The sequence below is a fragment of the Pleurodeles waltl genome, chromosome 3_1 (genome assembly GCF_031143425.1).
Source record: "Pleurodeles waltl isolate 20211129_DDA chromosome 3_1, aPleWal1.hap1.20221129, whole genome shotgun sequence".
In the NCBI taxonomy this organism is placed as follows: domain Eukaryota; kingdom Metazoa; phylum Chordata; class Amphibia; order Caudata; family Salamandridae; genus Pleurodeles; species Pleurodeles waltl.
In genome coordinates, this window is record NC_090440.1 from 956,044,109 (window position 1) to 956,060,720 (window position 16,612).

The 16,612-nt window shown below is 47.2% G+C and overlaps 1 protein-coding gene across 1 annotated transcript in view; it reads right to left on the reverse strand.

Annotated features, from left to right (window-relative positions):
• Nucleotides 1-16,612, reverse strand: part of SF3A3 (splicing factor 3a subunit 3) — a 242,053-nt gene that overhangs the window by 71,068 nt on the left and 154,373 nt on the right. Inside the window, exons 13-14 of the mRNA XM_069223970.1 lie at nt 4,701-4,770; nt 4,013-4,177 (exon numbers count right to left, since the gene is read on the reverse strand). Coding sequence (XP_069080071.1) covers nt 4,013-4,177; nt 4,701-4,770 — 235 coding nt within the window. The remainder of the gene's footprint in view (nt 1-4,012; nt 4,178-4,700; nt 4,771-16,612) is intronic.

Below are 16,612 nucleotides of genomic sequence, written 5' to 3' on the forward strand. Positions count from 1 at the left end.
CCTGTGACCAGGGAAGGTCCCTAATGGCTGCAGCATATGTTGTGCCACCCTGAGGGACCCCTCACCTAACACATGCACACTGCCATTGCAGATTGTGTGTGTTGGTGGGGAGAAAAAGGCAAAGTCGACATGGCACCCCCCTCAGGATGCCATGCACACAAAATGCTGCCTGTGGCATAGGTACGTCACCCCTCTAGCAGGCCTTACAGCCCTAAGGCAGGGTGCACTATACCACAGGTGAGGGCATAGCTGCATGAGCAATATGTCCCTACAGTGTCTAAGTCTATTCTTAGACATTGTAAGTACATTTGTGGCCATATTAAGTATATGGTCTGGGAGTTTGTCAAAAACAAACTCCACAGCTCCATAATGGCTACACTGAATACTGGGAAGTTTGGTATCGATCTTCTCAGAATAAACCCACACTGATGCCAGTGTTGGATTTATTAAAAAATGCACAAAGAGGGCATCTTAGAGATGCCCCCTGTATTTTACCCACTCCTTCAGTGCAGGACTGACTAGTCTGTGCCAGCCCGCTGCTGAAAGACGAGTTTCTGACCCCCTGGGGCGAGAGCCTTTGTGCTCACTGAGGACAGAAACAAAAGCCTGCTCTGGGTGGAGGTGCTTCACACCTCCCCCCCCTGCAGGAACTGTAACACCTAGCAGTGAGCCTCAAAGGCTCAGGCTTCGTGTTACAATGCCCCAGAGCATTCCAGCTAGTGGAGATGCCCGCCACCTGGACACAGCCCCCACTTTTGGCGGCAAGTCCAGGGGAGATAATGAGAAAAACAAGGAGGAGTCACCCACCCGTCAGGACAGCCTCAAGGTGTTCTGAGCTTAGGTGACCCCTGCCTTTAGAAATCCTCCATCTTGATTTTGGAGGAATCCCCCAATAGGAATAGGGATGTGCTCCCCTCCCCTCAGGGAGGAGGCACAAGGAGGGTGTAGCCACTCTCAAGGACAGTAGCTACTGCCCTCCCAGACCTAAACACACCCCTAGATTCAGTATTTAGGGGCTCCCCAGATCCCAGGAAATCAGATTCCTGCAACCATAACAAGAAGGAGGACTGCTGCAGTGAAGACAGAGACAACAACTCCTTTGGCCCCAGCCCTACAGGCCTGTCTCCCAACTTCGAAGAAAACTGCAACAGCGACGCATCCAACAGGGACCAGCAACCTCTGAAGCCTCAGAAGACTGCCCTGCAACCAAGGACCAAGAAACTCCTGTGAACAGAGGCCCTGTTCAACAACCTGCAACTTTCTTGCAACAAACAAACAACTTTAAAGACTTCACATTTCCCGCCGGAAGCGTGAGACTTTCCACTCTGCACCCGACGCCCCCGGCTCGACCTGCGGAAAACCAACACATCAGCCCGTGAGTAACCAGAGACGACCCCCCCCGAACCCTCCACAGCGATGCCTGCAGAGGAAATCCAGAGGCTCCCCCTGACTGCGACTGCCTGTAACAAGGGACCCGACGCCTGGAACCAACACTGCACCCGCAGCCCCCAGGACCTGAAGGAACCGGACTCCAGTGCAGGAGCGACCCCCAGACGACCCTCTGCCTAGCCCAGGTGGTGGCTACCCCGAGGAGCCCCCACCCCCGTGCCTGCCTGCATCACTGAAGTGACCCCTGGGTCTCTCCATTACTTCCTATCTAAAACCAGATGCCTGTTTTGCACACTGCACCCGGCCGCCCCTGTGCTGCTGAGGGTGTACTTTCTGTGCCTGCTTGTGCCCCCACCCCCGGTGCCCTACAAAACCCCCCTGGTCTGCCCCCATAGGACACAGTTACTTACCTGCTGGCAGACTGGAACCGGGGCACCCCTGTTCTCCATTGAAGCCTATGTGTCTTGGGCACCTCTTTAACCTCTGCACCTGACCGGCCCTGAGCTGCTGGTGTAGTAACTTTGGGGTTGCCTTGAACCCCCAACGGTGGGCTACCTTGGACCCAACTTTGAGACTTAAGTGTTTTACTTACCTGCAAACTTAACCTTTACTTACTTCCCCCAGGAACTGTTGATTTTTGCAGTGTCCACTTTTAAAATAGTTTATTGCCATTTTTACAAAGACTGTACATGCTATTGTGATTATTCAAAGTTCCTAGAGTACCTAAGTGAAATACCTTTCATTTGAAGTATTACTTGTAAATCTTGAACCTGTGGTTCTTAAAATAAAACTTAAGAAAATATATTTTTCAATATAAAAACCTACTGGCCTGGAGTAAGTCTTTGAGTGTGTGTTCCTCATTTATTGCCTGTGTGTGTACAACAAATACTTAACACTACCCTCTGTTAAGCCTACTGCTCGACCACACTACCACAAAAGAGAGCATTAGACTTATCTACTTTTGCCACTATCTTATCTCTAAGGGGAACCCTTGGACTATTTCTTACTTTGAAATAGTATATACAGAGCCAACTTCCTACACTGGGAGAAGCAGATATGTGAATCTGCCGAGACCTGGGTATCCAGGGAGAGTGAACCAGACACGAACCAAACCGCCACCTGACCAGAGGGAGAGGGGAGTTAAGTAAAGAACAGGCTAAGTGATGGGAAGAGGCCCTGACACCAGCACAATGGGAAGTGAGAGACCAAAACCACAGGGCAGATGCTAACATGACTGCAGTAACCCCTCTAACGGTGGACAGCGACTGTAAGATGCTGACGTGACCGCGACCCACTCGACAGACTACAAAGAGAAATGGTTGCACTAATATTGACATCCCTAACCCAGCAGCTCTGGTAACCCAGACCACCATAGCCACATCACAACACAGAAATGCTCCTACAGTGCACTGTTCACTAGTTCTTTCTTCTTAGTTTTTTAGTATTGGTTAGATATGTTCTTAATGTAAAAGATACGTGCCTTGACATAAGTGACCTCCCACTAACTGTATAACGACAAAGACTACTGAACCGTATAATGAAAGGCAGACCTGTTGAATGTATAGCAATTAACAATATCGTATCTAACAGAACCACGGTCATTATATATTATTGTTGATCACCTAGCTGCACAGTTTTACATGTATTTGTACCTTGTACATAAAACTCTGTACCCGGCAACAAATTATGATTTCATGAAAATACCAATAAACAAAGTTTAAAATATATATATATTTTTTTTTTAAACGAGAACAAAACTCGAGTTGTCAAGGAAGACAGTCAGAACTTAAGTGCTTAGCGCTACCCACCTACAATTTATGGTATGCACTAATCTCATACACATGGTTATCAATTACAAATTTTCCTTTTGATAAACAAGGCTAGTAATGACTGCAACTGAAGAAATGTTTACATATGAACAGCATGCTTTCATTTAATACTTTTTTTTTTTTTTTTAAGATAACTTTTAAAATTATTTGTCTGGGTTATTTTTAGTTTATTTTATTTCTAATCTCTTGGCACGTCTGTAGTGCCAGATAAATTTAGGTGTGAAAAATAGTGATATGGGAGTTTATAGGAAGCTAGCCTAGCATTATTCATGTCACTGATGTTTGGATTACAAATGCGGAGATGCTACAGCAAGGAATAACTGACTTTTGTAACGTGTGATGATGACTGTGGATGTGTGTTGGTTCCATATTTAACAAGTAAATGTGGCCATAACAATTTGCACTCGCACCGCCAGAATTTATTAACCTCCTGAAATTAGTAAGGAAAAAATGTCAGGATTAAGTCAAAAGATGAGCTGAATCTAATAAAATGAGTTGGATCTAACATTTTGTCAATCCAAGAGCAACAAAGAAGGCAAGAGGGAATAAACTAGTTGTGTGGATCTCTCGTCCATATAGTCAAATGGACCAGGCCCTTTGGAAATACCCTGCACTGCGATATCTTAGGCTGGCTAGAATCACTGGTGGATGCTTTAGACTTGGACTATTGTTAATCCTTGACCAATCCCATGTGCTGCCAGAAAAATCCATAAAATTAACACTGCTTCTGAAATTAACTAAGCATGCATAAAAATCAAGTTACATGAATAGTTTTAAACCAGGTTAATATGCACCTTGCCATCCCATCCAAGAGGAAGGTTTTTGGGATTATAAATGATTTCATTCTCTTCATCTTCACTTTCACTCTCACTGATCTGTTCTTCCTCCTCCTCGTCTCTTTCCTCCCCGGTGCGGGCCTGCTTCCGCTGAACATTCTCATGAGTGAGATGTCGCTGTTCCTGCAGAGTGCAACAAAGTAATGAAGCGAAAAATGTGAACCACAGGAAAAAAGGTACCTATCCACTTAATCTACAGCTAAAACTCAAAAGAAAGCATAAGCGGAGAGAACCAACACCTACTTACTTGTACAAGCCAAAAGTACAACACTCCCAACAATTTAACAGTAATCAAACTTTCTACAAACAATTCTGCTACGCCATTAAAAGTTGTGAGCAGGCTGCGTTCGTACAAATGCCATTCCATCCAAATCTACTTCTCCCCAAATACAATAAAGCATGGAAACATCAAGAAATTTGTCCCAACACACACTTTTGCAAGTCCAAAAAATATGTAACTCAAAATAAATAGGGCACTTACATATATATCTGTTCCAAACCACCTCCCCCCTTTCAGAGCAATGAATTGGGAAATCAGTGGCAGAATATCTTGCATGTTTGCACATCAGGTTTCAAACTCCACCACACCTTTACAAACATCAGATACACTCTGTAAAACATTCATATTTGAAAGAACTGCTTTTACCCCAAGAACTTCCACATATTCATAGACCTGAGCCTCGAGAAAAGCAATATCTTTGTTCCTCTCCATGTCCCTGCAAAAAAAAAAAGAGAAACGTTTTAAGAAAAATAATTGCAAGGGTCTAGCAAGAGATTTAACTAAAAAAATCACAAATAACATTAAAATGCAAGAATGTACCACGATGCAATGCCTCATTGTTTACATATTTGCATTCCTTAGTTTCCTTGACTACTTTTATCTAAAGCATTTACTTCATGCTTAATAGTCATAAAAACCTTCATAACTTCTGTGTCAAATTTTTTTGACTTCTAGTAATTCAAGTAAAGTTCAATGCCAAATAGCAAGTCAAAGATTCTCTTTCAGTACCATCAGAGAACATGCCTTAAGGCCATGTACCTAACATGATGCTGACTTCTAACTCATTAAAGCAGAAAACATAATTAAGTCCAAAATGTGCATGGTGGAAATATGTGGAAATCTCGGTGCTTAAATGGTGGAAGGTTTTCAAGCTGTTTCAATTAAACAGTTGGCGTTCACAGTGGATTTCTACTGTTTTTTTTAAATTTTTTATTCATGGGAGAACATTTTCTCCCTATGAATGCCTGTAAATTATTTTTTTTATAGTAACTGTGCTCTGATGTCACAACATGCTAGCAATAAAGCAATGAAGTCTTTGTGGCCATAGCAATGACACAAGAATAGTGTTATCACAATGTCTGGATAGGGGTAAATACTTAATACTGAGCCACGAGTTAGCTTGTCACAGGAATGCTATAAGAGCCCTCCTGCTCCCTCATTGTACAGGTGCACCACTTTAATTTCCTTTCCTCATATACTCTTCACAGTTTCAGGAGCAGAGAGACGTGAAATGCTAATGAAAAGTGAGGAAGAGTGGTTGAACTGCCAAAATCAGTTTTTCAATTGACTACAGTCAGGAGGTGAGCAGTATGGCACAATCAAGTCTATAAAAATGTGATGGGTGGAGTGCTTGAATTAATCTCACCCACCAATAATTATTCAGGCCCAATCCCAGGCCATCGTTTTCATCCCCACTATGCCCCCTCAGATTAGACCTTGCCAAATGCAAATTAGTCTCACCTTTGCTATAGAGGAATAGTTTGGCATGAACAGCCAGGCTAGGTCACTCTGAATGAGAACCCAAGAGAAGATTCACACCAACACATCTCTACAAGCAATCTGCTGACGTGGAGCTGCTGGGCAAGATAGAAGCTATGAATACCAGTCTTAATAGAGAACATATTACTCCTGACAGCTCCAGTTTTACATTCCACAAAAAAAAAAAAAAAAAAGTTAGCTACGAATTAAGTAAGAGATAGGATGATGATGCTTGTAAGGAAATGCCTCCTTGGCATGGTTGCCCCCTGACTTTTTGCCTTTGCTGATGCTATGTTTACAATTGAAAGTGTGCTGAGGCCTGCTAACCAGGCCCCAGCACCAGTGTTCTTTCCCTAACCTGTACTTTTGTATCCACAATTGGCAGACCCTGGCATCCAGATAAGTCCCTTGTAACTGGTACTTCTAGTACCAAGGGCCCTGATGCCAAGGAAGGTCTCTAAGGGCTGCAGCATGTCTTATGCCACCCTGGAGACCTCTCACTCAGCACAGACACACTGCTTACCAGCTTGTGTGTGCTAGTGAGGACAAAACGAGTAAGTCGACATGGCACTCCCCTCAGGGTGCCATGCCAGCCTCTCACTGCCTATGCAGTATAGGTAAGACACCCCTCTAGCAGGCCTTACAGCCCTAAGGCAGGGTGCACTATACCATAGGTGAGGGTACCAGTGCATGAGCATGGTACCCCTACAGTGTCTAAATAAAACCTTAGACATTGTAAAGTGCAGGGTAGCCATAAGAGTATATGGTCTGGGAGTCTGTCAAACACGAACTCCACAGCACCATAATGGCTACACTGAAAACTGGGAAGTTTGGTATCAAACTTCTCAGTACAATAAATGCACACTGATGCCAGTGTACATTTTATTGTAAAATACACCACAGAGGGCACCTTAGAGGTGCCCCCTGAAACTTAACCGACTATCTGTGTAGGCTGACTAGTTTTAGCAGCCTGCCACAAACCGAGACATGTTGCTGGCCCCATGGGGAGAGTGCCTTTGTCACTCTGAGGCCAGTAACAAAGCCTGCACTGGGTGGAGATGCTAACACCTCCCCCAGGCAGGAATTGTCACACCTGGCGGTGAGCCTCAAAGGCTCACCTCCTTTGTGCCAACCCAGCAGGACACTCCAGCTAGTGGAGTTGCCCGCCCCCTCCGGCCAGGCCCCACTTTTTGGCGGCAAGGCCGGAGAAGATAATGAGAAAAACAAGGAGGAGTCACTGACCAGTCAGGACAGCCCCTAAGGTGTCCTGAGCTGAGGTGACTAACTTTTAGAAATCCTCCATCTTGCAGATGGAGGATTCCCCCAATAGGGTTAGGAATGTGACCCCCTCCCCTTGGGAGGAGGCACAAAGAGGGTGTACCCACCCTCAGGGCTAGTAGCCATTGGCTACTAACCCCCCAGACCTAAACACGCCCTTAAATTTAGTATTTAAGGGCTACCCTGAACCCTAGAAAATTAGATTCCTGCAAACTACAAGAAGAAGGACTGCCTAGCTGAAAACCCCTGCAGAGGAAGACCAGAAGACGACAACTGCCTTGGCTCCAGAAACTCACCGGCCTGTCTCCTGCCTTCCAAAGAACTCTGCTCCAGCGACGCCTTCCAAGGGACCAGCGACCTCTGAATCCTCTGAGGACTGCCCTGCTTCGAAAAAGACAAGAAACTCCCGAGGACAGCGGACCTGCTCCAAAAAGACTGCAACTTTGTTTCCAGAAGCAGCTTTAAAGAACCCTGCAACTCCCCGCAAGAAGCGTGAGACTTGCAACACTGCACCCGGCGACCCCGACTCGGCTGGTGGAGAACCAACACCTCAGGGAGGACCCCCGGACTACTCTACGACTGTGAGTACCAAAACCTGTCCCCCCTGAGCCCCCACAGCGCCGCCTGCAGAGGGAATCCCGAGGCTTCCCCTGACCGCGACTCTCTGAAACCTAAGTCCCGACGCCTGGAAAAGACCCTGCACCCGCAGCCCCCAGGACCTGAAGGACCGGACTTTCACTGGAGAAGTGACCCCCAGGAGTCCCTCTCCCTTGCCCAAGTGGAGGTTTCCCCGAGGAAGCCCCCCCTTGCCTGCCTGCAGCGCTGAAGAGATCCCTTGATCTCTCATAGACTAACATTGCAAACCCGACGCTTGTTTCTACACTGCACCCGGCCGCCCCCGCGCTGCTGAGGGTGAAATTTCTGTGTGGGCTTGTGTCCCCCCCGGTGCCCTACAAAACCCCCCTGGTCTGCCCTCCGAAGACGCGGGTACTTACCTGCAAGCAGACCGGAACCGGGGCACCCCCTTCTCTCCATTGAAGCCTATGCGTTTTGGGCACCACTTTGAACTCTGCACCTGACCGGCCCTGAGCTGCTGGTGTGGTAACTTTGGGGTTGCTCTGAACCCCCAACGGTGGGCTACCTTGGACCAAGAACTGAACCCTGTAAGTGTCTTACTTACCTGGTAAAACTAACCAAAACTTACCTCCCCCAGGAACGGTGAAAATTGCACTGTGTCCACTTTTTAAATAGCTATTTGTGAATAACTTGAAAAGTATACATGCAATTTTGATGATTTGAAGTTCCTAAAGTACTTACCTGCAATACCTTTCGAATGAGCTATTACATGTAGAATTTGAACCTGTGGTTCTTAAAATAAACTAAGAAAAGATATTTTTCTATATAAAAACCTATTGGCTGGATTTGTCTCTGAGTGTGTGTACCTCATTTATTGTCTATGTGTATGTACAACAAATGCTTAACACTACTCCTTGGATAAGCCTACTGCTCGACCACACTACCACAAAATAGAGCATTAGTATTATCTATTTTTACCACTATTTTACCTCTAAGGGGAACCCTTGGACTCTGTGCATGCTATTCCTTACTTTGAAATAGCACATACAGAGCCAACTTCCTACATTGGTGGATCAGCGGTGGGGTACAAGACTTTGCATTTGCTGGACTACTCAGCCAATACCTGATCACACGACAAATTCCAAAATTGTCATTAGAAATTGATTTTTGCAATTTGAAAAGTTTTCTAAATTCTTAAAAGACCTGCTAGGGCCTTGTGTTAGATCCTGTTTAGCATTTCTTTTAGAGTTTAAAAGTTTGTTAAAAGTTTGAATTCGATTCTAGAATCAGTTTTAGTCTCTTAAAAAGTATTCCAACTTTTAGAAGCATAATGTCTAGCACAGATGTGAATGTGGTGGAACTCGACACCACACCTTACCTCCATCTACAGATGAGAGAGCTAAGGTCACTCTGTAAACTAAAGAAAATAACAATGGGCCCCAAACCTACCAAAATACAGCTCCAGGAGCTTTTGGCAGAGTTTGAAAAGGCCAACCCCTCTGAGGGTGGCAACTCAGAGGAAGAGGATAGTGACTTGGAGGACAATTCCCCCCTACCAGTCCTATCTAGGGAGAACAGGGTCCCTCAAACCCTGACTCCTAAAATAATAGTCAGAGATGCTGGTTCCCTCACAGGAGAGACCAACACCTCTGAAATCACTGAGGATAGCCCCAGTGAAGAGGACATCCAGTTAGCCAGGATGGCCAAAAGATTGGCTTTGGAAAGACAGATCCTAGCCATAGAGAGGGAAAGACAAGAGATGGGCCTAGGACCCATCAATGGTGGCAGCAACATAAATAGGGTCAGAGATTCTCCTGACATGTTGAAAATCCCCAAAGGGATTGTAACTAAATATGAAGATGGTGATGACATCACCAAATGGTTCACAGCTTTTGAGAGGGCTTGTGTAACCAGAAAAGTGAACAGATCTCACTGGGGCGCTCTCCTTTGGGAAATGTTCACAGGAAAGTGTAGGGATAGACTCCTCACACTCTCTGGACAAGATGCAGAATCTTATGACCTCATGAAGGGTACCCTGATTGAGGGCTTTGGATTCTCCACTGAGGAGTACAGGATTAGGTTCAGGGGGGCTCAAAAATCCTCGAGCCAGACCTGGGTTGACTTTGTTGACTACTCAGTGAAAACACTAGATGGTTGGATTCAAGGCAGTGGTGTAAGTAATTATGATGGGCTGTACAATTTATTTGTGAAAGAACACCTGTTAAGTAATTGTTTCAATGATAAACTGCATCAGCATCTGGTAGACCTAGGACCAATTTCTCCCCAAGAATTGGGAAAGAAGGCGGACCATTGGGTCAAGACAAGGGTGTCCAAGACTTCAACAGGGGGTGACCAAAAGAAAGGGGTCACAAAGACTCCCCAGGGGAAGGGTGATGAGACAACCAAAACTAAAAATAGTAAAGAGTCTTCTACAGGCCCCCAAAAACCTGCACAGGAGGGTGGGCCCAGAGCCTCTTCACAAAACAATGGGTACAAGGGTAAAAACTTTGATCCCAAAAAGGCCTGGTGTCATAGCTGTAAACAGCATGGACACCAAACTGGAGACAAGGCCTGTCCCAAGAAAGGTTCCACTCCAAACTCCCATCCAGGTAACACTGGTATGGCTAGTCTCCAAGTGGGATCAACAGTGTGCCCAGAGCAAATCAGGGTCCACACTGAAGCTACTCTAGTTTCTGAGGGTGGGGTGGATTTAGCCACACTAGCTGTCTGGCCGCCTAACATGCAAAAATACAGACAACAACTCTTGATTAATGGGACTAGAATAGAGGGCCTGAGGGATACAGGTGCCAGTGTCACCATGGTGACAGAGAAACTGGTTTCCCCTGGCCAATACCTGACTGGAAAAACTTACACAGTCACCAACGCTGACAATCAGAGAAAAGTACATCCCATGGCAATGGTTACTTTAGAATGGGGAGGGGTCAATGGCCTGAAACAGGTGGTGGTCTCCTCAAATATCCCAGTGGACTGTCTGCTTGGAAATGACCTGGAGTCCTCAGCATGGGCTGAGGTAGAACTAAAAACCCATGCAGCAATGCTGGGTATCCCTGAACTGGTGTGTGTGAAAACAAGAGCACAGTGCAAGGCACAGGGTGAACAAGTAGAGCTGGAGTCTGGAAGAATGGCCCAGCCTACCAAGAGAACAGGAAAGTCAGTTGGGAAACCAACTGCAACACAGCAAAAGAAAGGGAACCTCTCTTCTCAGGAAGAAGTTCTGCCCTCTGGGGGAACTGAGCCTTTGGAGCTTGAACCTTACCAGGTTGAGCTCTTAGGCCCAGGGGGACCCTCAAGGGAGGAGCTGTGTAAGGGACAAGAAACCTGTCCCTCTCTTGAAGGCCTTAGGCAGCAAGCTGCTGAAGAGTCCAAAGGCAAGAAAAATGGAACGCATAGGGTCTATTGGGAAGATGGACTCCTGTACACTGAGGCCAGAGACCCCAAACCTGGTGCCACTAGGAGAGTGGTAGTGCCTCAGCTGTTCAGAGAGTTCATCCTAACATTGGCCCATGACATTCCCCTTGCTGGACACTTGGGACAAACCAAGACGTGGGAGAGGTTAGTCAACCACTTCTACTGGCCCAATATGTCCAACATGGTTAAGGAGTTTTGCCTCTCCTGCCCCACCTGTCAAGCCAGTGGTAAGACAGGTGGGCATCCAAAGGCCCCCCTCATTCCACTTCCAGTGGTGGGGGTTCCCTTTGAAAGAGTGGGTGTGGACATAGTTGGTCCGCTGGAACCTCCCACAGCCTCAGGAAATATGTATATCCTGGTAGTAGTGGATCATGCTACCAGGTATCCTGAAGCTATTCCCCTTAGGTCGACTACTGCCCCTGCAGTAGCCAAGGCCCTCATTGGTATCTTTACCAGAGTGGGTTTCCCTAAGGAGGTGGTGTCTGACAGAGGTACCAACTTCATGTCAGCATACCTAAAGCACATGTGGAATGAGTGTGGGGTGACTTATAAATTCACTACACCATACCATCCACAAACTAATGGCTTAGTTGAGAGATTCAACAAGACATTAAAGGGCATGATCATGGGGCTCCCAGAAAAACTCAAAAGGAGATGGGATGTCCTCTTGCCATGCCTGCTTTTCGCTTACAGAGAGGTGCCACAGAAGGGAGTAGGATTCTCACCCTTTGAACTTCTGTTTGGTCATCCTGTAAGGGGACCACTTGCCCTTGTTAAAGAAGGCTGGGAGAGACCTCTCCATGAGCCTAAACAGGACATAGTGGACTATGTACTTGGCCTTCGCTCTAGAATGGCAGAGTACATGGAAAAGGCAACCAAAAACCTTGAGGCCAGCCAACAGCTCCAGAAGTTTTGGTATGACCAAAAGGCTGCACTGGTTGAGTTCCAACCAGGGCAGAAAGTCTGGGTTCTGGAGCCTGTGGCTCCCAGGGCACTCCAGGACAAATGGAGTGGCCCTTACCCAGTACTAGAGAGGAAGAGTCAGGTCACCTACTTGGTGGACCTGGGCACAAGCAGGAGCCCCAAGAGGGTGATCCATGTAAACCGCCTTAAGCTCTTCCACGACAGGGCTGATGTCAATCTGTTGATGGTAACAGATGAGGATCAGGAGGCAGAGAGTGAACCTCTCCCTGATCTTCTGTCATCAGACCCAAAAGATGGTACAGTAGATGGAGTGATCTACTCAGACACCCTCTCTGGCCAACAGCAAGCTGATTGTAGGAGAGTCCTACAACAGTTTCCTGAACTCTTCTCCTTAACCCCTGGTCAGACACACCTGTGTACCCATGATGTGGACACAGGAGACAGCATGCCTGTCAAGAACAAAATCTTTAGACAATCTGACCATGTTAAGGAAAGCATCAAGGTGGAAGTCCACAAGATGCTGGAATTGGGAGTAATTGAGCGCTCTGACAGCCCCTGGGCTAGCCCAGTGGTCTTAGTCCCCAAACCTCACACCAAAGATGGAAAGAAAGAGATGAGGTTTTGTGTGGACTACAGAGGGCTCAATTCTGTCACCAAGACAGATGCCCATCCAATTCCAAGAGCTGATGAGCTCATTGATAAATTAGGTGCTGCCAAATTTCTAAGTACCTTTGACTTGACAGCAGGGTACTGGCAAATAAAAATGGCACCTGGAGCAAAAGAAAAGACAGCATTCTCCACACCTGATGGGCATTATCAGTTTACTGTTATGCCCTTTGGTTTAAAGAATGCCCCTGCCACCTTCCAAAGGTTGGTGAATCAAGTCCTTGCTGGCTTGGAGTCCTTTAGCACAGCTTATCTTGATGATATTGCTGTCTTTAGCTCCACCTGGCAGGATCACCTGGTCCACCTGAGGAAGGTTTTGAAGGCTCTGCAATCTGCAGGCCTCTCTATCAAGGCATCCAAATGCCAGATAGGGCAGGGAACTGTGGTTTACTTGGGACACCTTGTAGGTGGAGGCCAAGTTCAGCCACTTCAACCCAAGATCCAGACTATTCTGGACTGGGTAGCTCCAAAAACCCAGACTCAAGTCAGGGCATTCCTTGGCTTGACTGGGTACTACAGGAGGTTTGTGAAGGGATATGGATCCATTGTGACAGCCCTCACTGAACTCACCTCCAAGAAAATGCCCAAGAAAGTAAACTGGACTGTGGAATGCCAACAGGCCTTTGACACCCTGAAACAGGCAATGTGCTCAGCACCAGTTCTCAAAGCTCCAGATTATTCTAAGCAGTTCATTGTGCAGACTGATGCCTCTGAACATGGGATAGGGGCAGTTTTGTCCCAAACAAATGATGATGGCCTTGACCAGCCTGTTGCTTTCATTAGCAGGAGGTTACTCCCCAGGGAGCAGCGTTGGAGTGCCATTGAGAGGGAGGCCTTTGCTGTGGTTTGGTCCCTGAAGAAGCTGAGACCATACCTCTTTGGGACTCACTTCCTAGTTCAAACTGACCACAGACCTCTCAAATGGCTGATGCAAATGAAAGGTGAAAATCCTAAACTGTTGAGGTGGTCCATCTCCCTACAGGGAATGGACTTTATAGTGGAACACAGACCTGGGACTGCCCATGCCAATGCAGATGGCCTTTCCAGGTTCTTCCACTTAGAAAATGAAGACTCTCTTGGGAAAGGTTAGTCTCATCCTCTTTCGTTTGGGGGGGGGTTGTGTAAGGAAATGCCTCCTTGGCATGGTTGCCCCCTGACTTTTTGCCTTTGCTGATGCTATGTTTACAATTGAAAGTGTGCTGAGGCCTGCTAACCAGGCCCCAGCACCAGTGTTCTTTCCCTAACCTGTACTTTTGTATCCACAATTGGCAGACCCTGGCATCCAGATAAGTCCCTTGTAACTGGTACTTCTAGTACCAAGGGCCCTGATGCCAAGGAAGGTCTCTAAGGGCTGCAGCATGTCTTATGCCACCCTGGAGACCTCTCACTCAGCACAGACACACTGCTTACCAGCTTGTGTGTGCTAGTGAGGACAAAACGAGTAAGTCGACATGGCACTCCCCTCAGGGTGCCATGCCAGCCTCTCACTGCCTATGCAGTATAGGTAAGACACCCCTCTAGCAGGCCTTACAGCCCTAAGGCAGGGTGCACTATACCATAGGTGAGGGTACCAGTGCATGAGCATGGTACCCCTACAGTGTCTAAATAAAACCTTAGACATTGTAAAGTGCAGGGTAGCCATAAGAGTATATGGTCTGGGAGTCTGTCAAACACGAACTCCACAGCACCATAATGGCTACACTGAAAACTGGGAAGTTTGGTATCAAACTTCTCAGTACAATAAATGCACACTGATGCCAGTGTACATTTTATTGTAAAATACACCACAGAGGGCACCTTAGAGGTGCCCCCTGAAACTTAACCGACTATCTGTGTAGGCTGACTAGTTTTAGCAGCCTGCCACAAACCGAGACATGTTGCTGGCCCCATGGGGAGAGTGCCTTTGTCACTCTGAGGCCAGTAACAAAGCCTGCACTGGGTGGAGATGCTAACACCTCCCCCAGGCAGGAATTGTCACACCTGGCGGTGAGCCTCAAAGGCTCACCTCCTTTGTGCCAACCCAGCAGGACACTCCAGCTAGTGGAGTTGCCCGCCCCCTCCGGCCAGGCCCCACTTTTTGGCGGCAAGGCCGGAGAAGATAATGAGAAAAACAAGGAGGAGTCACTGACCAGTCAGGACAGCCCCTAAGGTGTCCTGAGCTGAGGTGACTCTAACTTTTAGAAATCCTCCATCTTGCAGATGGAGGATTCCCCCAATAGGGTTAGGAATGTGACCCCCTCCCCTTGGGAGGAGGCACAAAGAGGGTGTACCCACCCTCAGGGCTAGTAGCCATTGGCTACTAACCCCCCAGACCTAAACACGCCCTTAAATTTAGTATTTAAGGGCTACCCTGAACCCTAGAAAATTAGATTCCTGCAAACTACAAGAAGAAGGACTGCCTAGCTGAAAACCCCTGCAGAGGAAGACCAGAAGACGACAACTGCCTTGGCTCCAGAAACTCACCGGCCTGTCTCCTGCCTTCCAAAGAACTCTGCTCCAGCGACGCCTTCCAAGGGACCAGCGACCTCTGAATCCTCTGAGGACTGCCCTGCTTCGAAAAAGACAAGAAACTCCCGAGGACAGCGGACATGCTCCAAAAAGACTGCAACTTTGTTTCCAGAAGCAGCTTTAAAGAACCCTGCAACTCCCCGCAAGAAGCGTGAGACTTGCAACACTGCACCCGGCGACCCCGACTCGGCTGGTGGAGAACCAACACCTCAGGGAGGACCCCCGGACTACTCTACGACTGTGAGTACCAAAACCTGTCCCCCCTGAGCCCCCACAGCGCCGCCTGCAGAGGGAATCCCGAGGCTTCCCCTGACCGCGACTCTCTGAAACCTAAGTCCCGACGCCTGGAAAAGACCCTGCACCCGCAGCCCCCAGGACCTGAAGGACCGGACTTTCACTGGAGAAGTGACCCCCAGGAGTCCCTCTCCCTTGCCCAAGTGGAGGTTTCCCCGAGGAAGCCCCCCCTTGCCTGCCTGCAGCGCTGAAGAGATCCCTTGATCTCTCATAGACTAACATTGCAAACCCGACGCTTGTTTCTACACTGCACCCGGCCGCCCCCGCGCTGCTGAGGGTGAAATTTCTGTGTGGGCTTGTGTCCCCCCCGGTGCCCTACAAAACCCCCCTGGTCTGCCCTCCGAAGACGCGGGTACTTACCTGCAAGCAGACCGGAACCGGGGCACCCCCTTCTCTCCATTGAAGCCTATGCGTTTTGGGCACCACTTTGAACTCTGCACCTGACCGGCCCTGAGCTGCTGGTGTGGTAACTTTGGGGTTGCTCTGAACCCCCAACGGTGGGCTACCTTGGACCAAGAACTGAACCCTGTAAGTGTCTTACTTACCTGGTAAAACTAACCAAAACTTACCTCCCCCAGGAACGGTGAAAATTGCACTGTGTCCACTTTTTAAATAGCTATTTGTGAATAACTTGAAAAGTATACATGCAATTTTGATGATTTGAAGTTCCTAAAGTACTTACCTGCAATACCTTTCGAATGAGCTATTACATGTAGAATTTGAACCTGTGGTTCTTAAAATAAACTAAGAAAAGATATTTTTCTATATAAAAACCTATTGGCTGGATTTGTCTCTGAGTGTGTGTACCTCATTTATTGTCTATGTGTATGTACAACAAATGCTTAACACTACTCCTTGGATAAGCCTACTGCTCGACCACACTACCACAAAATAGAGCATTAGTATTATCTATTTTTACCACTATTTTACCTCTAAGGGGAACCCTTGGACTCTGTGCATGCTATTCCTTACTTTGAAATAGCACATACAGAGCCAACTTCCTACAATGCTAATTAAAAAAAAAAAAAAAAAAAAAAAAAAAAAAAAACACACACAAGTAAAAATCAGTTATGTTGCATACAGATACAGAGATACGGTGTACCACAACAACATTGCTACTTATT